This window comes from Acipenser ruthenus, chromosome 15, assembly GCF_902713425.1.
Source record: "Acipenser ruthenus chromosome 15, fAciRut3.2 maternal haplotype, whole genome shotgun sequence".
Classification (NCBI taxonomy): Eukaryota; Metazoa; Chordata; class Actinopteri; order Acipenseriformes; family Acipenseridae; genus Acipenser; species Acipenser ruthenus.
Genome location: NC_081203.1, coordinates 14,390,162 through 14,415,157, shown reverse-complemented (window position 1 = coordinate 14,415,157; position 24,996 = coordinate 14,390,162). Strand labels below are relative to the sequence as shown.

Below are 24,996 nucleotides of genomic sequence, written 5' to 3'. Positions count from 1 at the left end.
GTTGATGTCAGCAAACAACAACAACAAGTTTAAATGTTACTTTAGAGCACAAGACTTTCACACCAACGTAACATTTATTTTTCTAGAATACAGTACTGTACGATGCAGGCTTTCACACCGGCCACATAGAGAAACAGACAGTGTCTTAAACAAACTGTTCCTATTTCTGTGCGCATCCGGCGTAAATATTTGTTTGTGTGTCTATATATATATATATATATATATATATATATATATATATATATATATATATATATATATATATATATATATAATATATATATAATATATACACACACACAAAATCATAATGTCAAATAATAGTTTTTCTTATCGTGTTCAAAATGAAACTGTATATATATATATATATATATATATATATATATATATATATATATATATATATATACGACACATTTAAATTGGTGTCGGTTGGTGTAGCAGGGCGGTAGTAAGCCCTGCTTATTGATATGTGTTTGTTTGTTTTATTTTCAGAACGAGGGTTCCCCCTCCGCCCCTGTGTTATTTTGTGTTTGTTTATTTTGATGATTTATTATATTTAAATGTATGACGGCGAGCGCCGTATGTTTTGTTATTGTTTGTATTTTGACGGCGTAGCCGATTTGTTTTGTAGCGTGGATGGGTAGTCCCATCCACAGAAGTAATAATAAAACTTGTGCAGAAGGTGGCCATCTCCCGAATTTATTAAGTGATTTAATTTGTTGCTAATCGGGCGATGGTCACCTGTTATAAAAAGCCTGCAGCTCTCCAGCTCGGGGTGGGTGTTAGTGAGGAGCGAGAGTGGAGAGAAACGAAACGTGATTTAAAAAGATTCCAGGAACAGTGACAGCAACTGCCCAGCCTGACCTGGGATCGTATTATTTTGTGTTCGTGATTTTATTTTTGCTCTGCGAGCAAGTGTTTATTTTTGTTTAAATATTTTATTTATTTTTTTAATTAAAACGGCGCAAGTACTTTGAACTGCAGTACTTGGTGTCAGTTGTCCTTCCTGCTTCTGCCGTGACGTCACCGCTCGTCATTCCTGTCACACGTGGTGTCCTGCGTGGGATCGCAGCGCCTCCAGGACGCAGGCAGAAGTGGGTACTGCAGTTTTTTGTTTTTCATTTTTTTTCGATTATTGTTTGTGGAGTGAAGAGGAGGAAGGAAGATGGGAAGAAAGAGGTTGGAGGAAGCTTCGTGGTGCCTGCACTTCACGGAGGTGAGGCACTACCAGAGGGAAAGTGCTCCACAGAGGCCACCTCTCCAGAGAAGGATGGAGAGGTATGAGAGCTGGCTGAGGGACCCCAGCGCCCCGCTGTGGTTAAAGACAGAGGGGAGACATCTGCTGGGGGACAGCAACCTGGATATCCTCTTGGACTTTGTTAGGCTGGAGCCAGAAGATCAGGAAAAGGCCATCACCAGAGGATATCCAGGGCTCATAGAGGCCTTGGAGAGGATGACCCAGATGGTCGACTGGGTCTACCAGGAGCGAGAGGGGAGAGAGCGGAAGGTGAGGAGAAGGAGGCAGAGAGGGAACACGGACCTGGAGTGGGAGGAGCCTGAACGTCCTGCGCCTAAAAGGGAGGAGCCCGAACATCCTGTGCCTAAAAGGGAGGAGCCCGAACGTCCTGCGCCTAAAAGGGAGGAGCCCGAACGTCCTGCGCCTAAAAGGGAGGAGCCCGAGCATCCACAGCCCAAGAGAGGGGAGTCGGTGCGTCCACAGCCCAAGAGGGGGGAGTCGGTGCGTCCACAACCCAAGAGGGGGAAGGCCGAACATCCACAGCCCAGGTACCTGCCAGCAGAGGGAGAGTTCCTGCTGGTTACACCTCCACCTCCGTGGGAGGACTGTGAGTCGCTCCCACCTCCGCCAGCAGAGGGAGAGTTCCTGCTGGTTCCACCTCCACCGCCCTGGGAGGACTGTGAGTCGCTCCCACCTCCGCCAGCAGAGGGAGAGTTCCTGCTGGTTCCACCTCCGCCACCATGGGAGGACGACTTGTCGCTCCCACCACCACCAGCAGAGGGAGCATGCCTGCTGGTTCAGCCTTTGCCGCCAGAAGGGGAGGAGCCCCTGCCGCCTTTGCCGCCAGAAGGGGAGGAGCCCCTGCCGCCTTTGCCGCCAGAAGGGGAGGAGCCCCTGCCGCCTTTGCCGCCAGAAGGGGAGGAGCCCCTGCCGCCTTTGCCGCCAGAAGGGGAGGAGCCCCTGCCGCCTTTGCCGCCAGAAGGGGAGGAGCCCCTGCCGCCCTGCCTCGCACCGCCCGGGGATGCCAGCCTCGCACCGCCCAAGGATGCCAGCCTCACACCGCCCAGTGATGCCACGCCCGCTCCGCTCAGGGATGCCACGCCTGGATCGCCTGGGGCTGCCTGGGGCTGCCTGTTGCTCTGCATCGCCTGGGGCTGCCTGTTGCTCCGCATCGCCTGGGGCTGCCTTTTGTTCAACACAGGATACAGGGTACGAGGGAGAAGTGGAGCTCCCGCTGCCGCCTCCATGGCCAGGGGCTCCCCTCCCGAGTTCGCCTCCCGAGGGTCCGCTGCTGCTGCCGTCGCCTCCCGAGGGTTCGCTGCTGCTGCCGTCGCCTCCCGAGGGTCCCCTGTTGCTGCTGCCGTCGCCTCCCGAGGGTCCGCTGCTGCTGCCGTCGCTTCTCGAGGGTCCGCTGCTGCCTTCGCCTCCCGAGGGTCCCCTGTTGCTGCCATCGCCTCCCGAGGGTCCCCTGTTGCTGCCGTCGCCTCCCGAGGGTCCGCTGCTGCTGCTACCGTCGCCTCCCGAGGGTCCGTTGCTGCTGCTGCTGTCGCCTCCCGAGGGTCCGTTGCTGCTGCTGCCGTCGCCTCCCGAGGGTCCGCTGCTGCTGCTGCCGTCGCCTCCCGAGGGTCCGCTGCTGCTGCTGCCGTCGCCTCCCGAGGGTCCGCTGCTGCTGCCGTCGCCTCCCGAGGGTCCCCTGTTGCTGCCGTCGCCTCCCGAGGGTCCCCTGTTGCTGCCGTCGCCTCCCGAGGGTCCGCTGCTGCTGCTACCGTCGCCTCCCGAGGGTCCGTTGCTGCTGCTGCTGTCGCCTCCCGAGGGTCCGTTGCTGCTGCTGCCGTCGCCTCCCGAGGGTCCGCTGCTGCTGCTGCCGTCGCCTCCCGAGGGTCCGCTGCTGCTGCTGCCGTCGCCTCCCGAGGGTCCGCTGCTGCTGCCGTCGCCTCCCGAGGGTCCGCTGCTGCTGCCGTCGCCTCCCGAGGGTCCGCTGCTGCTGCCGCCGTCGCCTGGGGTCGTCCCGGATCCTGCTTCACCTGGGGTCGCCAGGGATCCTGCTTCGACTGGGGTCTTCGAGGGTCCTGCTTCGACTGGGGTCTTCGAGGGTCCTGCTTCGCCTGGGGTCGCCAGGGATCCTGCTTCGACTGGGGTCGCCAGGGATCCTGCTTCGCCTGGGGTCTTCGAGGGTCCTGCTTCGCCTGGGGTTGTCGAGGGTCCTGCTTCGCCTGGGGTCGTCAGGGATCCTGCTTCGCCTGGGGTCGCCAGGGAACCTGCTTCGCCTGGGGTCACTACACTATGGCCGGAGCCCCACGGAAGGGAACTGACGGCCATGAAGAAAAGGGGGAGAGGTCAGGAGACCAGCTCCCCCAGCCGCACTTTCGCGGCAGGATAGAGTGTGGCGGGAGCCCCGGAAGAGGGAGCTGCCGGCCACGAAGAATTGGGGGGTGCCAGAGATTCCACCATGGCCACCCCCCAGAAGCAACTTGCTTCCCCCTCTTCCGGGACTTTGAGACTGAGGGGGAAGGTGGCCGTTGGGGCCAAGTGTGCGTTGCACAAGGGGGGGGTATGTAGGAGGGCGGTAGTAAGCCCTGCTTATTGATATGTGTTTGTTTGTTTTTATTTTCAGAACGAGGGTTCCCCCTCCGCCCCTGTGTTATTTTGTGTTTGTTTATTTTGATGATTTATTATATTTAAATGTATGACGGCGAGCGCCGTATGTTTTGTTATTGTTTGTATTTTGACGGCGTAGCCGATTTGTTTTGTAGCGTGGATGGGTAGTCCCATCCACAGAAGTAATAATAAAACTCGTGCAGAAGGCTATAAAAAGCCTGCAGCTCTCCAGCTCGGGGTGGGTGTTAGTGAGGAGCGAGAGTGGAGAGAAACGAAATGTGATTTAAAAAGATTCCAGGAACAGTGACAGCAACTGCCCAGCCTGACCTGGGATCATATTATTTTGTGTTCGTGATTTGTTTTTGTTAAACCTTTTATTTTTGCTCTGTGAGCAAGTGTTTATTTTTGTTTAAATATTTTATTTATTTTTTTAATTAAAACGGCGCAAGCCTTTTTGAACTGCAGTACCTGGTCTCAGTTGTCCTTCTTGCTTCTGCCATGACGTTACCACTCGTCATTCCTGTCACAGTTGGTTATTGGTTAAAAATAAAAACAAACAAAAAAACTGTTAGTCAAATCACAAAGGCAGCACCGTGTCCAAGATGCGGGGCATCACGAAGATCAAAAAAAAAAAAAACTACAAAACAGAACTCTGTATATATATTTTATATACAGTTTGCATGAAATAATAAATTAACAAGTGCTGTATGTATGAAGATCACAACTGAGTTTACAGTAACATACGATCTGTTACATGGTCGCTCAGCTACAAAATACAAATCTAATTTGCTGACCTACATAGCTACACGTAAATGCTGTTTGCATACACAACCAAACAATTTACAGATACTCGCAGATTTGTATTTTCAGTGCATGACATACTGCATGTTTTAAGGAAATACAGTGCCTAACCAAATGTGTGTCTACATCCATTTCCAAGATTCCACTCACTTTTGTATAAAAAAAGAAATACAAAGGATTTGAGTTTAACAACTGAAAAGCATATGCGTGCGTCCTGTATCAGATGTCCCTTTAACATTGTAATAATAAAATACTTTTTTAACAGAAGTCATTTCAATCTGAACTATGGTTAATTACTGTTAACATTATGCCCAAAAGCAAAGCAAAGCATTTGAATTAATCTCACAAATCATCCAGACTAAATTAACTATCGTACTAAATTCTGCTTCTTTTTATATAATATTGCCATATAATCCAAACACAACATGCTTTGAAACAAAAGAAGGTAATTGGTATATTTAATAGATTAAAAAACAAACAAACAAACAAAAAAAACACGTTTTGCCTTAATTTATAAATCAAGAAAACGTGAATACAATAGGCCTATTTCTGATTTGGCTTGTCCAACGCGAATGTAGAGGCGTAAAGTGTGTATCCTAGCAACGTGCTAATCTACCGTACTAGCACTAAAAGAAGAGCACTCTCACACGCTCAAGGTTTTAATGCAAACCGGCAACAGGAGACTTCAAACTGAGTTCTAATTTGATGCATCAATTCACCAACATGTAATCAAAACTCAGGAAAATTAAGGACAGATGATCAATAATCTATGCATCGATTTTAATTGTTGCACCCCTAAACGTTTGACAATGTTTGAATACTATAAATTTCACATTAAATGTCACTGCAAAATGTGATCTTTTTGGTTTTGTATAAGGCCTATTAAAGTTGTATTAAAATCCACTACCAGATCGTTATACGTAGCACCTCTTTATCAATGATGCTGCTGCCGTGCATTGGAGTTATAATACCAAAGCACTAGGGGAGTGCCTATAGCGGCAGTATTGCTTCAATTAAACATGTACTGAATACTTAGTGCACAAGATGTGGGTGTGAAATAAGTTATGGTAGAATAAGTGTGAAACATACAATATTCACCAACACTAATTATTTTTATTTTGAAAACACTGATTAGGTTAAAGCACCGCCCCTTTAAAAAAAAAATAAACGAACCACATTTTTCTCCAGGAATGGGATGTACATGTTTCATTGTAACACTGAAGATGTCCAGTAAGGCAGCTTGTGAAAGATTAATTTGACCTGTGAAGAGAGCAGCACGTTGACATAGACGGAGGATGCACAAAGACATTCTTTTACTGTAGAGACTAGCTTTTTATTTTTCTGGTAAAATATCGCTGGCTGTAGTTGTCAAATCTTTCTTTTAAATGTGTAACATGTGAAACAAATAATGGTGATGGATCCCGTGCTTATTGCTTCACAGTTTGGATGGATATAAAAGATCAATGGATGTTCTTGAAAGCAGCGTTCCGTTGAACTGCGCTGCAGCAGTGAAAAGACACAGCATATGTATTAATTTTCTCCTTTCAAATCAAAGTTTTAAAAACCGTGAAAATCCAAATGGTATGTATTTTAACTTTATTGGAAAGCAAGTCCTTTTAGTAAAGAAGTTCAATTTCAATACATTAAGATATGTCCTCTTAAGATATTTATCATTGGCATGTGAAATAAATGACTTGATTTGTTAGAACTGTTGCATGCATTATTAAATCCTGATTGATCAATCTTGCATAAGGCACTGGTATGCACGTTTCTAAGTGATAGGTGTTAATAAATCTCAATGTCACAAATTGTTTGCTCATGGAAATGTGGCATTTAAAACTCCTCTATAGAGACATGTATGCTAAATGTGTGCGCTTGTTTGGTCTGTGCAACCTAGGACCCAACATCTGGCACAGTTCCATTAGGACTGCCTTTAGAAACAGTCAGGAGAAAAAAACACAAAATTCGAAAGCAAGCTTAACATACTACAGGAGTGCTACTAAAATATTTATTAAACAGATTACAGTACTGTGGAATGTAATCTATATAAACTAGACACGGGTTTATGAAAACTGCAGCTGCAGCATCACACATTGCATCTTGTTCATACTGTACCACCTAACCTTCACTATATCTGTGAAACACACAATGTGGAAATCCCTGCCTAAAACATCATCATAATAATAATAATAATAATACATCGATTTACTCACCACAACATGCAGACTCGCTATAGGTCAAGCTGATCGTTACTCCAAAACTGCGTTTAACATCCGTGATTGTTTGTTTGTTTATTTTATTTATTTATTTATTTATTTTAATATTATTGAATATTAGTAAATATTCATTATATGACCGTTCATTCTGAAACTCCAAAGAAGCACACACTATATCCAGTCAGTTTTCTTCAGTGTGCACAGTTTATTTCCAGGCTGTTTGCCAGGAATACAAGCCTGTCGTTCTGCTCTGGATTCAAGGCGCCGTGCTTTTTCTGTTTGTTTACACCGAATACACAGAAGGGCGTACTTACAAAGCATTTTCAAAACTGATTCTCTGGTAGGGTGGGACCAGCAAATCAGATGCTGGTTAACACGAACAGTTAAAGAAGAACACGCCCACTGCTTGTCTTTGGCAGAAATACTGTAAATAGCAAGGCAGCGCGTTCGGTGCAGTTTCGTTGATAAACTTAAATGTTGTGAACTATGCGCGTTACACACATGTAATTATTGAATGGATTATCCAGTATTCATATCAATTCATATAATGAGGAATGGAATCGATTGAAGAATCGGTTTTCAATGTAATCGTAGCAGCCCTGTAGCCTGTTATGTGTTTTAAATGTGGGGTTTTGTGCGGTGGGGGGTTCTCCTGCACTTTTACATTTCATCTGCAATATACTGCAGTGAAGTGTTTAGCAATATGATATTTAATCAGGTCATCCATTTGAATAGATTAGGTATGGTATATAACATTAAATTCAAAATATGTTCATTTTCCTTTTTTCCATTGTCCTATATGTCCTGTACATGCACAGCGGCTCCATTCTCTGTTCTACATTATTTGAATAGAACTCTATGGCTGTCAATTGCCAAACGTTAGTTTGGTTTGCACCCCTTGCTTTTCAAGCTCTTCATTGTTGTTATTGGAAACTTCATGAATTGTGACAGCATGTCTTTGTGCATCAACCATTCTCAAAGCAATCCCTGCCTGTACGTGGCTTGTGACAACACGTTTCCCATCCGTATTGCAACAGCAGCCTGCCTCCCCTCTGCATAACCTGCTGAACTTCCCCTTGCTCCCACTAGATAATCCACTAGATAGTGCACATTCTTTCAGCTGAACTTCAGCATTTCTGTTGCTTTTGGCTGTTTTGCAATATACTGGAATTTGAATTTGAGTCTATCTTTAAATTTAAATGATATAATGTAACGCAAACGGACGCCAGATTGTCAGGTTTTTAACACTACAGCGAGGATTTGTTTTTTTCATCACTACTTTCCAGGATTGCAAAGATTTGGGTCAGAGATCCTAAGACAATCCTAGAGGTTATTATTAGGGGGGCACCGATAAAGAGTTTCTTGGCCGATACCGATAGCCGATGGTTATCTACCCGTATCGGCCGATACTGATAGGATGCTGATAATAATAGACAGTGCAGATTGTAAACTACTAGAACCAGACACAGGGCCTGTATTGAAACTGTTTTATAATTATAAACCAAAGTCATTGTATTTTTATTTTTGTATTTTTATCTTGTATTTTTGTTTGACTGTAAGTCGCCCTGGATAAGGGCATCTGCTAGAAATAAATAATTATAATAAATAATAATAATAATAATAATAAAATGTTAAAAAATGAACAGATGTCGTTTACATTGTGTTTATGACAAAAATGAACAGGTATTGTTTACTTGTTAAATTTACTTTAGAAAATGAATGCAAAGAATAACATGGTATTATAGTGTGTGCTGGACAGCAATTTATACATTTGTTTTACAACATAGTCACACAAAAATAACATTTTGCATTTGTACTAGTAAAACACTTCTGTACAGTACAAAAAAATGTAGCCCATGCAATGTCATCTACAACAACTTCTGTTACATTTTTATTTTAAGCATACTTAAATGCAGCACAACTGAAATTATTCACTTAATCAAAAAAAAAAAAGACGGCACTGTAATCAATTTCTGCTGTAATACACCTGCAGCCAGTGCAGATTAAGCAAGATAAACACAATTACAAAAGGCCATTTTGAAGTACGTTGTGTAATAATAATATAATGTAACAACCTGGCAAACACTCCAGAGTCTTAAATATTCAAAGAGAGCTTTTTCAGAAAGCATCAGAATAATATTCTGGATTTAATGTAGCATCAAGTCTGTTTTTCTGCACACAACTCGGATATCCTATTACAGGTTTCCCCCCAGGAATTCTGTACAGCCGGGCGGCAGAACATTATAGCCGTGAGCACTTAACGGAAAAATAAACTTGCCTTACCTTAAATATATAATACGACAAAGAATTTGAATAGTGTGTTGTCTTTTGTTGACTATGTCTGGTTGCTGTTTTTTATGTTTTACATTTTTTCTTTTTCATGACTTTTTTTATATTGGTAAATTACTGTGCTTATTTAGGCACTGTACGACTTGACTGGGGAAAGATAACGTAGGGTTACTGGAGTTCACAAAAAAACAAAACAAAAAAAACCGGTAACCTTTGCACTTCCTTTTTAGCTTAATTATTGGGCTTATTGCTTCATTTAAATTGTTTTCTTTGTTTTCAGGGCATTTTGTTAATATAATAAAAATAATCTTTATTTTATAAAGTGCCTAAATGCACGCATCTCAAAGTGCTGTGCAAACACAGAGAACCATATATACATACAGCACATTAAGGGTATACATAACATAAAATAAATTACACAAATCAAAAAACAAATCATGATAAAAATGCCTGAATGTAAAAGTGTGTCATTAACTGTTTTTTAAAAGCATCAACGGTCTTAGCATCCCTGACAGATTGAGGAAGGTCGTTCCAAAGCTTGGGCGCATAGCAGCAAAAAGCCCTATTGCGCATGGAGCGAAGCTTAGTTTTGGGTATTGCCAATAAACCCGAGGATGAAGAACGTAGATTACATACGGGTGTGTAACGTGTAAGCAATTCAGCAATGTAACCTGGAGCTAAACCATTCAGAGCCTTATAGGTTAACAGTATTTTAAAATCAATCCTGCTCTCAACCAGCAACCAGTGCAAAGAAGCAAGAACCGGTGTAATATGGGCACCCAGTTTAGTGCCAGTTAAAATGCGAGCAGCGAGTTCTGAATATATTGTAGCCTGCTGATAGCAGCCTTGGAGACACCTGCAAACAACGCGTTGCAATAATCGAGCCGGGGAGAAACAAAGGCATGAACTAGCCTTTCTGCATCAGGCACAGACAGCATAGGGAGCAGATGAGCAATGTTACGAAGATGAAAAAGGACACCTTGGTGACATTGCGGATATGTGACTCGAAAGTAAAGCTAGGGTCAAAGACCACACCAAGATTCCTAACTACAGAGCTAGATTTAACTTCAAGACCATCGATCACGATGCTAAACGTTGTCGAGGAGAGCCAAGTAGCATTACTTAGGTTTTATCACTATTTCAGTTCACGTCTGTTTGTGTTTTTCGCTGTTCTACATTTTTTGAATGCAACTTCATTTTAACCATTTTTTTTTACAAAACCGTACTCGCACGTTTGGTCACCATCATAACTGCTGCATGAAACTGGAATGTAATAATCCAGCACCGCTGCACTTAAGCATTTGTATGTCAGCTGATATCCCATCACGCCTTTCTTCTTAAAGGCATACAGCCTCTATATATTATCCCCCAATATCTCACAAGCACCTGGGTACATTTTGTTACGATATCACAATAAAAGGAGTACTCTTTTTTTTTTTTTTTTTTGGTGCATATGTATAGCTATTATGTACTATATATCACTTTACAGTAATACAACAAAAATTTACTGAATAATAATACCCGAAAATAATTGTAATATTTAATAAAGTAGCAGCGCAAATATATTATTAGGTGGTAGATTGCGCCGCTCGCCGGCTTATTTTGACCCCCTGCATTCATTCACTATTTTTGCTTTGAAAATAATTAGTTATTTTTTTGGCAGTCATTTTTAATGTTTTAGCCTCTCGAGGTGCTTAACACAGAAAACCCGCCCCCCTTCAACTCTCTGATTGGTTAAATGTTGTGTCAAGTCGTAACACAGCTGTCATGTGGTTCCAAGATTTTTTTTTTTCACGCAGCAACGGTCTGCTACAAGCGAAATCAACCCTTATTGTTAAAGGCACAGTAGCATCTGCAAGACGGGCGGATCGGGTTTTTTCAGCCGGGCGGCGACAGCCACAGCCACAGCGACAGCGACAGCCACTTTGCCGGGCGTCCCGTCTGGCTGAAAAGGCCTGGGAAGGCCTGTTGATGTCTTCAGATATTTAAAAAAACTTCTCTTTTTTTGAGACGTATTTACTGCAGGTTGATCGCCCGCTACACAGCGCTGGGAAATGACTGTCTCCGTGTTCTGGCGTCATTAGTATAGTAAGTGCGCCTGACCAAATATTATGCTGGAAGAAATTCAAGCATGAATATCGGTGTACATTATCGACTAAAATAACACAAACTGACGTTCGCCGATTGTGGGGTTTTTCCTTATATTTTCCCTTTTTTGGGACAATATTCGATGGGAAAGACTTTGACAAGAGTGGAGGCAGTGTTACATTTCTATTTTTACCCTCAATTTAATTTGGTACTGCATACTGTATCTGTTACCAGGTACACCCAGAGCTGAATAAAGAGGCTCAGACTTCACATTGGCATTAGGATGTCGTTGCAATACGGTAAAGCAGTCGATTCTATAAAAAGGGGAGGCTTGGAAACTTCTCTCTCTTGCCAGTAAATGGTTAAGTTTTGACTGCCAGAGTTAGTGGCAGTTGATCCGAAATGATGCATGCATAATCTACCCTTTCCATAAAGCTTTGTCCAAGGTAGTCTGTCTGAGCTATTCCGCTGAAGTGAGTGTGTATATCACAGTAATAACCCGCTGCCCTCCTGTGTTGCAGTCTGAATGGACAGCAGGAACACTCCCAAGCCCAGGGGGCCAGCCTCTCAGCGCCCTGCTGGCACCAGTTCCTCACCGATGACGCTCAAGTCTGAGCTCAACGAGGACTACGACCTTCAGGAAGTGCTCTGGCAAGATGATGCCAAAGACAGGAAGAACGGCAAAGACAGTGGCGGGAAGCTGCCAGCCGAGATCTGCGTGGTGATTGGGGGGCCCCGGAGCCCGCAGACCCTTGGTAAGGAATCTGGTTCTCGGTGGAGCCGCCACTAAATGCTGTACATGGTTGTATGTTTGAATGATGTCTCTGCATTTCCATTTCCTGTTCCTTTCAGGGTCCTACGTGTGTGGAATCTGTGGAAAGAAATACAAGTACTACAACTGCTTTCAGACTCACGTGCGGGCTCACCAAGGTAATTAATTCACCATCCCTGCAGAACAACCACAGCTTGTACCTTTCTAAATCCCATTGCAAGGTGGCACAGCAGGTTAATGCATGTTACACTGTACCAGGGGATACTTTGCTTGTGTTACTTATCTTAATATTTTATTGTAACAGCTGACCTATTTAAATAACAAAATGAACTCCAGGTCAGCTGACCAGCTGTCTCGCTGTCTGCAATGGGCTTTAAAGATATGCAGTTTCTGTTTTGCGATATGCGTTGATGGGGGCCGTACAACAAAGTCTCCCATAAGGCATCTAAATCCCATTGCAAGGTGGCACAGCAGGTTAATGCATGTTACACTGTACCAGGGGATACTTTGCTTGTGTTACTTATCTTAATATTTTATTGTAACAGCTGACCTATTTAAATAACAAAATGAACTCCAGGTCAGCTGACCAGCTGTCTCGCTGTCTGCAATGGGCTTTAAAGATATGCAGTTTCTGTTTTGCGATATGCGTTGATGGGGGCCGTACAACAAAGTCTCCCATAAGGCATCTTAGGCAAAATTCATCCCTTACCTGCTAATAGAGCGAAACTGCTATAATACTACTTTCCAAAAATTAAAATTAATAAATACATTTAACTTGCATGAAAAACCACTGGCAATTTAACAATCCACACTCTGCGCATTTGTTTTAAATGTCAGTATCACCCTTTTGTATTTGTGGTCAGTTTTATTTTGTTTTACTTTCTGCTGCCAGAAGGGCGAAGCTGCAATGTTATTATTTTTAATATTGTTAATATTGTTAATATATATTATGTTAATATTTTTAAAAAGAGACTTTTGCTTGAGGTTAATGATCACAATGGAGTTTCCTGGTCTGTAAAGGATTGTTTGTAAAACTGAAAAAACCTTGCTGCAGCATTCCTCTGCTTAGGATGTCTTTGTAATGGTAATATAAAAAAATAAACTGCAGTAGCACAATATCTTACTGAAAACACGGCAATACAACGAAACAATCCTTTGTTGCAAAGTGTGTGTAACAAGTAACAGAAGGAACCTGATAGAGGCTGCCATGCTGCTCCAAGGGTTTAGTAAACAGGAAGTACCCTGTTTCAAACACATGTTAATACAAGAAAGGCAAAGTGCTCATTAGCCTCTTCATATCTCCTGATTATCAGAGATTCAGTGCCCATGAGCCTCTTCATTATCAGAGATTCAGTGCCCATAAGCCTCTCCATATCTCCTGATTATCAGAGATTCAGTGCCCATGAGCCTCTTCATAGCTCCTGATTATCAGAGATTCAGTGCCCATGAGCCTCTTCATGTCTCCCTGATTATCAGAGATTCAGTGCCCATGAGCCTCTCCATATCTCCTGATTATCAGAGATTCAGTGCCCATGAGCCTCTTCATAGCTCCTGATTGTCAGAGATTCAGTGCCCATGAGCCTCTTCATGCTCCTGATTGTCAGAGATGCAGGTTCACCCTTTTAGCATGTTATGGATTTCTCTTTGGGCAATTATTTTTTCACTTAATCTGAAAATAGCCTAAAATGCAGTTGCCCTATTTGCAGGTAAGAGACGAATTGATAATACTGGGTTCACTCTATTTCTTTCAGGTGTGAAATCAAAGTCTTTAAGCAAAGAGTAACAATCAGGATCATTTTGATGGGTGGTGCAGATAGATGTTTAACAGAGAGCATTCAAATCCACATATATACATGATGCCTGGCTTCCAGTATAGAACGTCATGTAGAATCACCTTCCCTGCAGTTTTTAACCAAACTCTGTTCATTAACATTGGCAGCACAGTCACTGGACAAGATACTACTGTTGAGCCAGAAGTAGAGATGTTAGACTGGTTTGATTCTGTAAACGCATGGGGGTTTAGGCAAGAAATCATGTGTAACGTGCAGAGCAGCAGTGTTATTTATAGTACTCTGATGATATCGTATTAACTTTCTCTTTCTACAGAAACAGAAACGGGAGCAGGAGAGGGGAGTTCCCAAGGAGCAACCAGTGAGTGGATTCTTTCAAATTTACCAGAGGAACAAATACACCAAGAAACACAAAATGTCTCTCTCTGCTTTCCTGTTTCGTAGATAACTTCCGGTATGCCTGCGACATCTGTGGGAAGAAGTATAAATACTACAGCTGTTTCCAGGAGCACAGGGACCTGCACGCAGTGGATGGTAAACCCTTTCATTATAGAGACAATGTCATTTATTTGTGGTTCTTGTGAATGTAGGGCTCTTGCTCTGGATCAGCACAGCACATCAGTACCTGCTTTTCAGTCCTGGCCTCAGTCAAGCAGAGACTTGCAGAGCTTCTGCATTGTGTGCTGGTTTTGAAATCTGCATATAAAGTACAGTGCTTGTTTGTACACATTAAAACACCACGGACGCTGGGGAAAACTGGTACAAGAATATCTGTCTGCCATTTTTATTTATTTATTTTTTTAATTATTTTTGGAAGGAACAAAGAGATAGTATTTATAAAAGAAAATTGTTTATTTCAATAAAATTGATAGCATCACATGTTTAATTTTAGTATTTCATTTTGAGAATCATTTTCACATAATGAATCCAAAAGCATGCAGTCGCACACAAGTCACGGATCAAAGGTGTCTAAACTATACACAGATTGTATTGGCTGGTGATGGTTCGTATTGCCCCTATTTTATCATATAGAAGAGTCAACCCCTCACACACTGCCCTCTCCCTTTCAGATCCCTACGACCAGGCTGTCATTCCAGTGGACGATCCCAAAGAGGAGGAACCGACGGAACCATTCCAAAAAATCGGACCAAGTAGGAATTCTACCGTCCGCTTTATTTTGTGTTTAATCCCGAGATGATCAATTTCAGACTAGGAAACCTTTCACACTTTCTGTTTTCTCATTACAGAAACCGGGAACTACATTTGTGAATTCTGTGGAAAACAGTACAAGTACTTTAATCCTTACCAGGAGCATGTGGCTTTGCACGCACCCATAAGTAGGTGAACGCTTGTTTTAATTGGAGAGGAATGTGCTCTTAGTTGATTTTGAAGATTCAAATTGAGAGCACCTAATAAAATGCAAGACCTAATGATTTAATTAGGGAGTAACCCTTTTTAATTGAAAGATTTGATTTCAAACCTGCTTAGGGATAGTTGACTCTCACACATTTTAAAGTTAGCTCATCCCGGTTTAGTGCTTCAGGTATTCATTCCATTGGGTCCTAGTGCAAGTTATTTAAAGTAAGAACGTTTATTTGTTCAGTGTGTTCAGAATAGTTTTCTGACGACACACGCTGTTTTAGCTGAATTAATAAACCTGGTACAGTGCTGCAACTGGAAGCGCCTGAGTGCGTTAGCTGGGGTTTAATACGGGAATTATGTCAGACCTTTAGCATCTAACTGCATATTTAAACTGACCTCATTGAGGAAGAAACCCAGGAATTCCACTCCGTCATTAACGGTGACCACACGTCATTGCTGCATGCACACAGTAATGAGTATTAGAAAAAGGACACCACACTTTGCACATCTTCTCACACTTAACCTGCAGGTTGTCCAGATAGTAACATCAATAACAAGCACACCTGCTTCTCGGAGTTCATCCACTTTCTATTCTGTATTGTTGTGCAAGGCTTAGGAGCTGCAGGCTACATTCCTGTTGTGCTTCAGTGGAGCTCATGCTGTTGGTTAAGGTGGGCTCCTCCTGTGCTGTGGAGGCCCAGTCCAGTGGTATGCAGGGTGAAGCAGAGAGGAGTTGAGAGGAGCTGCACAGACACACGGAGGAGTGCACTGCTTGTATGGGATCCAGCTAGTTTTGCATATGATTTGCATTTTTATATTAATGCAAATTATATTAGTGTGTTTTTCTATATTAATCTTTGGCCCTCACTAATGCAGTTTTCCACTCCAGTCCTCAATGGCCATTAACAGGCCTTGTTTTTTGTACTAGAGTCTACCACCTTATTATTTATATGGGTATTCTAACCTGAAAACAGTGCTTTGACTGCTGCCTTGTGTGTGCTCTGGAAAGCAGTGCCTATGAAAAAGCATAGCTGGATACCAAACGTAGAGGCATATTAATCCACACGACAGCAAACGTGATCTTGTCTGACTTTGAAGACGAGTGTGCTACATTGTGTGTTTTAGGAAGGGTTAACTCAGATACTGAATGTGTGAGGGCTGTCTTTAGAAACATCTGTCAATGTCTTCATAGTTTACTGTTCTCTTAGTACTCACATGAATGAGTGTCTTTGAACTTCTTGATGTAAGAGAGATGCTACATCTCTGTATAAAGACTTGTGTAGTCACTGTGTCGACCAGGCAGTAATTGCCAAAGGATTTTTGTATTCAACGGGTTAACCATGTGTGGTATTAGTTTGATTTCTCAAGTCATTGTTATGCCTATTATTGGGAAAGCGAGCCATACAGGCTTTTGCCTTGATTTATTATTGATGTATTTATTGATCTGGGCAACAGGCAGCAGCTTACTCTATACAGGTGTGTCTCAGGGAAGCAATGCTGTGATTGATTTACAAGAAGTTATTTGAACAGGTTGGTCCATTGAGATGCAAGCACCTCGTTCACAGCTATGTCCTGCCAGCAGCAGAAAACGTGGCCCCCCACAAACAGAATGCAGCCAAATAGGTAAAACAACACAGCCATGTGAAGAAGAGCCAGGAATCCTTCAGCACATGGATATTACCTGAAAGTGTTTTATTGGGCTTGGGCTTGTTCAGACATGGCAGCATTAGCACAGCACAAGAGGACAACCCAATAGAAAGCGTGGAACAACCCAATTGAGTGTGCAGCTCAACCCAATTGAGTGTGCAGCACAACCCAATTGAATGCCTGAGTACACAGGTCTCAATCATATATCATCTTCATGTAGTTTTTATTTCATCACATTCTCCACTGTTGTCACCTATTGAACAAAGACTTCAGTATGTCCAGTAATCTTTATTGAACAAAGACTTCAGTATATCCAGTAATCTTGAGATGATAAAGGGTTTTCCAAAGCAGGTAGTGAAAGTGCCATAGGCAGAGATTGCCATGTAGCCCTCATGTAACGGGGCTCTTATCACATCCAGATTTGCTGCTGGACACGTCTCTGCGTGGCCCTCTGCTTGTTTCACAGCCTACGCCATGTCCTGTGAAAGAGAACTAATTGTGCGATTGGTTCTCTTAACTGTTTTGCAGAAAGTGCTTTTAGCAGGAAAGCCGAAAGCAAAACACAAAACAGCGTGGAGGAAACAAACAGTTCCCAGAACTCCAGTGGTGAGTGCATGCCTGCACGCCTTTGTATGATGTGTATTGCCATCGCACTGTAGTGCAACGGCTGCCTCGCTGCCAGCTTGCATTGAACTATGAGGTTTGGAAGTAGCATGTCAAATCTGATTAGCACGGTTATCATTCAAGGTTGACAAGCAAATAAAATGTCTGGGGCGTAACCCTTTTAAAATGAATGCAACTTGATCTCAAAATACAAAATGCTTCAGTTCAAATATGTCTTGTAAAATGTAGCCATAGTGTTACATTGTAAGGATAGACAAAGGTTCAGATGTTGGTATGATTCCCAGCCATGCAGAGAACATTTAAACCCGTTATCTAATAAAGAAAGCGACTCATGTTGTGCAGTTCAAATGCAGAATCCAGCCCGTCTGTTTAAATGCAGAATGCCAGCCGGCTCGGTGCAGAATCCAGCCAGTCTGTTTAAATGCAGAATGCCAGCCAGTCTGTTTAAATGCAGAATCCTGCCAGTCTGTTTAAATGCAGAATGCCAGCCAGTCTGTTTAAATGCAGAATCCTGCCAGTCTGTTTAAATGCAGAATGCCAGCCAGTCTGTTTAAATGCAGAATCCTGCCAGTCTGTTTAAATGCAGAATCCAGCCAGTCTGTTTAAATGCAGAATGCCAGCCAGTCTGTTTAAATGCAGAATGCCAGCCAGTCTGTTTAAATGCAGAATCCTGCCAGTCTGTTTAAATGCAGAATGCCAGCCGGCTCGGTGCAGAATCCAGCCAGTCTGTTTAAATGCAGAATCCAGCCAGTCTGTTTAAATGCAGAATGCCAGCCAGTCTGTTTAAATGCAGAATCCAGCCAGTCTGTTTAAATGCAGAATCCAGCCAGTCTGTTTAAATGCAGAATGCCAGCCAGTTTGTTTAAATGCAGAATGCCAGTCGGCTCGGTACAGGATCCAGTCAGTTTAAAATGCTCATGTCTTCCACAGGAGGAACCAGCCCCTTGATTTCCAACCCCTTTCCTCTTCTACAAAGTAAGTCGTCTCTTTAATAATGTTTGTTAAAGCAGGTGGTGTACCAGCAGCAGCCCCCTGAATTCCTTTCTAATTCACAATGCATCCAACTGCTGCCAGATCAGTTTTCATGTAAATGTTCTTTCAGTGTGTCGATGACAGTGTCCTGGATTTAGCAGGGTGTCTTATCAGTTAAAAACACATTACTCACTGTCTGCTTTTCATAGAGCTAACAAATACATTCCAATAAATCTTACCCACTGCAATACCATCATTGCACAGGTCTCTCATTTCCCTATATAGTGTAATGTCTCATTATGGTAAACATCTATTTTATTTTTGTAATGGTATTTATTTTAAAGCTACTAATGAACCAGTTCCATGCATATATTCCAATGCTGCACTCTGCTTCAGGAGGGGACACAAAGGAACCCAGACACACTGAAAACACGTGAATCATTGAAAAAGCAGCCATTAACTACCGAGGCGCTTCAAACGCAATTGCTGTGGAAACAGAAAGAATCATGTTCTCTTTAATTCAAGAAAAAACTGCTCTTTGCCTTGTAGAGCCGTACACATGTGGTGCTTGTGGGATTCAGTTCCAGTTTTACAACAACCTGCTGGAACACATGCAGTCCCATGCAGGTGAGGCTGGGCTGTCTAATCGTGTGTTACTGGGAGTTTACGTCTGCCTTTGACGTTGGGGGAAGATCAGTAAAAACCTGTGGCAGGCATTGTAATAAAATGCTAACATTACATTTAAAAGTGTGATGTTAAAAGATGAAGTTTAAGTCGAACTCAGGGGGGGTTGTCCCCTTAAAAGAGTTGAAAATGAGGTGAGAGAATGCAAACAAACTCAAAACCTCTTAAACCTGTAGGTGTTTTTTTTGTAACTCATGTACACAATACATTAATATTTGAATGATGCTGCCAGAAAACCCAAAAAGCACTTTAAAAGAAAGCTTGCTGAATGAGGAACCAGTTAGTACATAATGTATGTCATCACAGTATGTCTCATTATTTTAACCATTCTATATACCGTCCAACTGTTGGACTGGTGTTCCTCTTCATTTATTTATTAATGTTGCAAGATCCCTACATAGCAGACTGCAAACGCACCACCACTGACTGTACTCTGTTCTTTCCTCTCTCAATACAGCGGACAATGAAAACAGTGTGGTGGTTGAGCAGCCCAAAACATCTTCCACCCCTGCTCCTGCTCCTGCACCTGCTCCAGCACCAGCTCCTGCACCTGCACCTGCTCCTGCTCCAGTTACCAGTGAACAGCAATGGAAATCCCCACCCCAAAGAAACCACAACACCAACTGTAAGCTATAATCTTTATCTTGCATGTTGCAGATAGGAGTGGGGAATGACTGACAAACCTCAGAAAATATTCCATTTAAGGAAGGGGCATCACAACTACATAAAGTATTCTAAAATGAGAAATGTTAATGCAAAAAAATATGGACTTGAACATACAATGTAAAAGCAGATAAGTGCTGCATATGAGTGTTTATGTTGGGCCATCCTCGTACATTTGGTTAATTTATCACATGGCAAACCCTAAACTATATTAGGGTTTTTGTTTTTTTTGGGGCGGGGGGATGTTTGGGTAAAAGAAGCATACAGAACTGGGAGCAGATTATAACATAGCAGCCAAAGGCAGCATTTTATCTGTGTGTCACAGAAAATGATACCACAGAAAATGTGTTAATACAGGTTTATATAAAATACATTAATCACACATGAAAAAATAAATCTGTTCTTCTTATGCCTTCCTTATACATTGTTTCTCTGTATTATTCTCACTCGTGTCCCATTTTAAATTTTCTAAATTTAAGCTTCCTTGTAACTTTTCATGGAGTCTCCATACTATTTTGTTTTCATTTCTTGGTTTCTTACATAGCAATAGTCTAATCATCGTGTATTCTCTCTCTGCAGCCAACAGCACTGTACCAGAGAAAGAACGGCAACAGATTGCTGAGAGACTACTGAAAGTGATGTACGCTGATCTGGGAGCAGCGAGTGTCCTGAACACAAAAGACTTCATGAAATTAGCGCAGACGCTGGTTGACGCTGGAGCGCAATACGGCGCATTCTCCGTCACAGATGTTCTGGGTGATATGAACACGCTAGCCTTGAAGCACTTACCCAGAATGTATAATCAGGTGAAGGTGAAGGTGACCTGTGCCCTGGGCAGCAACACCAGCCTGGGGATCGGCGTCACGTGCCACTCCCAGATGGTGGGTGTCGACTCCTGCTATGTGCTCACCGCGTATCAGGTGGAAGGAACCCAGAGGAAGCGCTACGTCCTGGGGGTCAAGGAGGTGGACGTGAAGGAGTGTGGCGAGCAGGTCCATCACTGGGTGCAGAATGTCCTCTCGGAGTTTGTGATGTCCGAGATCCGCACCATTTACGTGATGGACTGCAAAGTGAGCTTGGCTGCCTTCTTCAAAGCTGGGATGTGCCTGGGCTGCTCAGCCTGTGCCTTAAACTGTGTGGTGCAAAGCGCGCTGAATAAGAGAACTCTGCAGGCCCGCAGCATGCACGAGGTGATAGACCTTCTCAACGTGTGCGAGGACATGGCTGGATCTGCTGGCTTCTCCAGAGAGACCTTTGGCTCCCTGGAAGAAGCACCAGCGCCACCCTGCTGGGACTCCGTCACAGAGTCTTTGCTGCTGGTGAACGAACGCTACGAGCAGATCTGTGAGTTTTACAGCCGGGCCAAGAAGATGAGCCACATCCAGAACCTGAACAAGCAGCTGCTGTGCAACCTGGCGGCTATCCTGGCCCCAGTAAAGCAGGCAGTGGTGGAGCTGAGCTGTGAACAGAAGCCCACGCTGCAGCTGGTGCTTCCCACCTACGGCAGACTGGAAAAACTCTTTACGGCCAAAGCCAACGACGTCGGTGCTGTAAGCAAGCTCTGCCACTTCTTCCTGGAGGCTCTTAAGGAGAACTTTAAAGTGGAGCGAGCACACAAAATAGCTATGATTCTGGACCCCCAGCAGAAACTGAGGCCGGTTCCTGCTTACCAGCATGAGGAGATAATCAGCAAGGTGTGCGAAATGATTACAGAGATCCGAGAGATGAGCGGAGAGGACACTGATATGGAGCCCAGCACCAAGAAGGCCCGGCTGGCCAGCAGCAACAGTAAAGCTCAGGGAAGTGACGAGAAGCAGGTCAAGAAAGAAGTTTACGAATATTTGGCAGAACCTCTGTTCCAAGCGACTCCGGATCTTTTCCAGTACTGGTCGTCAGTCACCCAGAAGTATCCCAGACTAGCCAGGCTGGCTTTCTGGCTGCTGTCTGTGCCAGCTGTGGGTGCGAGGAGCGAGTCTGTCAGCATGTGCGAGCAGGCGCTGTCAATGAAGAGGAGGAGACAGGTGACCCCAGAGGAAATGAATAAACTTATTTTCTTGAAGTCAAACATGCCTTGAACAGGTCACTAGGAAAAATACAGTTTTCAAAATCAAAATAATACTAAGGTGCTAAATCTTAACTAAAGGCCAAGGACAAACACTCCAATAGAAATGTTTGATTTGCACCGTGCTGAATATCGGGAGAACAGCCTGCCGGCAGTAGTGCAAACGTGTGGATAGCTTCTAGAGGAAATGGCCAAATGGACAGAGTTCTGTATTGTACTGGTCAAACACTTTCAGCTTGGTAGGGTCACGGCTGCTGTCCTGTTTTATATAGCAAAAGAAAACAGCATCAGAAATCCTCCACACATCTGAAACATTTTAAACGCTTGGATTTATTTAGATTAAGTTGGTCATCGTTCCCCTTCTGTGTTTTTTTTTTTTTTATCTTCTCCTGAACAGTTTGTTTACGTGTTATTTTATTCTTTTAATATTTCATAGTATTTTAGAACAGTATTGTACAGCCACGATTGTCATTCAATACTATTTTTGAGAACAAAGCTTGTTATAATGTTTTATATGTAAAGCCACATATATTTAACCATTTCATTCAAGTTGATAGCATTTTAAGAAAAAATGGGTTTAGATGCAAACCGAGGAGTGTAAATTCAGCCTAAACTAGCTTTACTAACAAAACCTGCTTGTGTCCCGAGATCTGCCACTTGTACATAGATAATAAATAAGCCACATACCTGTTTAACACACACAGTATCTATCTAACAATGGCGAACTCGCTGCAGTATAGAGTATAAATACAGATTGTATTCAAATAAGCAATATTCAAATCAAAATAAGTTGCCTATTGTTGAAACATTTACACATACAGGCACCACGCGTCACAGCTGCATTTGAGCTTGCCCTTGTGTAAGTTTGTTTTCTTTTAAATATCATTGTATGTTTGGGTGGTGTTGTGAGTGCTACATCAGTATTGATAACAGCCCTGCCCAGAGTAAGCAGGAAAGCAGCGTTGGTATGTATTGCGTTGTATATAGAACTATTTTTGTGAGGGGAAACGGAACATATTGGATGTCCAGACACTGAATGTATAGGAGGGTACGCATGTCCATGCTGTGTGAGTACTGTAGAGTCAGGGGACTGTATCTCTAAACTACCAGAGAACACTCATTATTACAGCTGCTCCCTAGAGGGTCACTTTTTAAATATTTTATTTTTAAACGGGTGGTGGATGTTTTATGAAGCAATGTCCCAGACGATTATAATTTCAAAAACAAAGGAAGTTACAACACCTTTTTTATTTCATTTTTTTTTCTTCTTCTAATTTACAAGGGGGCTGAAAATCAGAGTGAAGGGGATTATATACTGTATAGACCTACCCTGCACACCCAGACTGGCACTGTGCTGGCAATGGTGAAATTTGATTTTCATGCCAGCGTTTCCAGTTGAAGAGAACAAAATCACAGCGCCATGATTGCATTAAAAATCCAGTTCCAACCAAACCTCTTCAAAGGGTTGTTTTTTGGACAATTCCGTGTGAGCTGCACAGCTCTGTGCTGGCACACACCCCTCAATGCATTAGCAGTTTAATATTTTGTGTTACTGTTTCAAGCTCAGGTCCTAATAACCTAAGGGGAGGTTAGGTGTTCACTTTCTCTGTCTGTTCTTCTGAGCAACTACAAAGGGAAACTAATGTCAGACAATACAATTCAAGTTCATCTAGAAATAATTAGCCAGACAAAGCCTTTGTGGTGGGGGTGGGGAAACGGAACAAAAACACCTATATCAGTGTTTGTATAAAAATGCATGTATTTTACCTTGCAGTGAAGCAGAAGCTGAACATAGCTGTATATGATACTGTTACGTCCTGGATGTCTCAATATTTGACACATGATAAAGGATTGCAGTATTGAACCGACATGTACATATAAGCTGCAGTTCTATTTTCATCCCAGTAGAGGGCGCTACTGTGAAACAAACTGGCATCCCTTTGCTCCTCAGAACTATTCTGTATAGTGCTGCTCCTTTATACTATACACTTGGTAAACTTGCAAGGCAGACACTTTGAGCACGCTCTGTGTTTCTGTGAGAGAAGTCAAACACAAAGAAAACATGGTTTTAAATGTTCTGTACTGTTGCTTTGTAGTAAAGACATTTTAAGATGAAAAGAAACCAAATAGTCCTTTCTTGAAAACAATTGAAATTGTGTGTATATAGTGTTATCTGTAACAAACCAAGCTCCTCACTTCCTACTGCCATCACACATGTTGTGGGTTTTACAGAAATATGGGCTCATGTCCTGAATAATTAGAAACTCAATTAACATATTTGTTTAGAACTCAATCCTATTTTTTTTTTGCATTCTGTCGTATTAGATGCAGGCACTCCAAACCTAACCCTGATTTAACTGTAGGATGTGTTCATCTCTAAACAGATGCTACAGTTTAGGGCAGTGTTTTCTACAGGGCTTGCCAGATACTTCTTATTCCTCATATGGTTTATGTATTTAATATTTCTTAACTACCGGTAGTAGTTTTAATTTATACTTTTGTAGCAACACACTATTTTTCTAAATTACCAGTGATAGCATTAAATCATGTTTCAGAATGCCTGGACCTCTCAGCACTGTATTCTGTATTTAATAAACATTACCTAACATTGTATGCCCTGTATTCTGTATTTAATAAACATTACCTACGATTGGATGTGCTGTTAATAATAAATGAAGTGTCACTGAACAGCCTTGCTTGTCTTGTGTAATGTTAGAAAGAATGACAGAAAACAGCTATCTATAAGGACACTATGTCACAGTGTGTGTTCTGTATCATTGATCAGGCCAGTGGTCAAAATGATGCAGCAGTCTTAACAATAACTCAAAGTGAACTGTCCCTGCACCCCAGCAACTATACAAGTCATAACAATACCATATAGGGTTAATGAGGCTTATTTTTTCTTGTATGATCTCCACAATCAAACTGTGTACCGAGTATGAAGAAGAGATCTCAAAGCGTGTGGGAATTCTGGAAAGCAAAAAGTTACATTGCCCAATATGGCACCCATCTTAAATCGCTGGTCAAAGCAAAGGGTACACTGAACACAGTCATTCGGACAAATGGCTTGAGACATTAGCTGTGGTTTGTTTTCAAAGACAGAAGCTCCCCGCAAAGGGATGCTTACTAACTGCAATAGTATTTACCCATTACCGTCACACCAGTGTTCTTCAACTGGGTATGTTCGT

The 24,996-nt window shown here is 42.7% G+C and overlaps 1 protein-coding gene across 4 annotated transcripts in view; it reads left to right on the top strand.

Annotated features, from left to right (window-relative positions):
• The window catches only part of LOC117422329 (zinc finger protein 618), a 49,549-nt gene extending 25,053 nt beyond the window's left edge, over positions 1 to 24,496 (top strand). For 3 of the 4 annotated variants that reach the window (XM_058987192.1, XM_034037213.3, XM_058987193.1), the window contains 12 exons: positions 11,754 to 11,987; positions 12,085 to 12,162; positions 14,111 to 14,155; positions 14,239 to 14,328; positions 14,865 to 14,945; positions 15,042 to 15,131; positions 16,687 to 16,779; positions 17,332 to 17,409; positions 18,358 to 18,402; positions 18,949 to 19,026; positions 19,541 to 19,708; positions 20,326 to 24,496. In XM_058987192.1, coding sequence (XP_058843175.1) covers positions 11,759 to 11,987; positions 12,085 to 12,162; positions 14,111 to 14,155; positions 14,239 to 14,328; positions 14,865 to 14,945; positions 15,042 to 15,131; positions 16,687 to 16,779; positions 17,332 to 17,409; positions 18,358 to 18,402; positions 18,949 to 19,026; positions 19,541 to 19,708; positions 20,326 to 21,821 — 2,571 coding nt within the window. In that variant the 5' untranslated portion in view covers positions 11,754 to 11,758 and the 3' untranslated portion in view covers positions 21,822 to 24,496. The remainder of the gene's footprint in view (positions 1 to 11,753; positions 11,988 to 12,084; positions 12,163 to 14,110; positions 14,156 to 14,238; positions 14,329 to 14,864; positions 14,946 to 15,041; positions 15,132 to 16,686; positions 16,780 to 17,331; positions 17,410 to 18,357; positions 18,403 to 18,948; positions 19,027 to 19,540; positions 19,709 to 20,325) is intronic. The other variant, XM_034037214.3, reaches the window with a different exon arrangement.
• Positions 24,497 to 24,996: the final 500 nt, after the last annotated feature.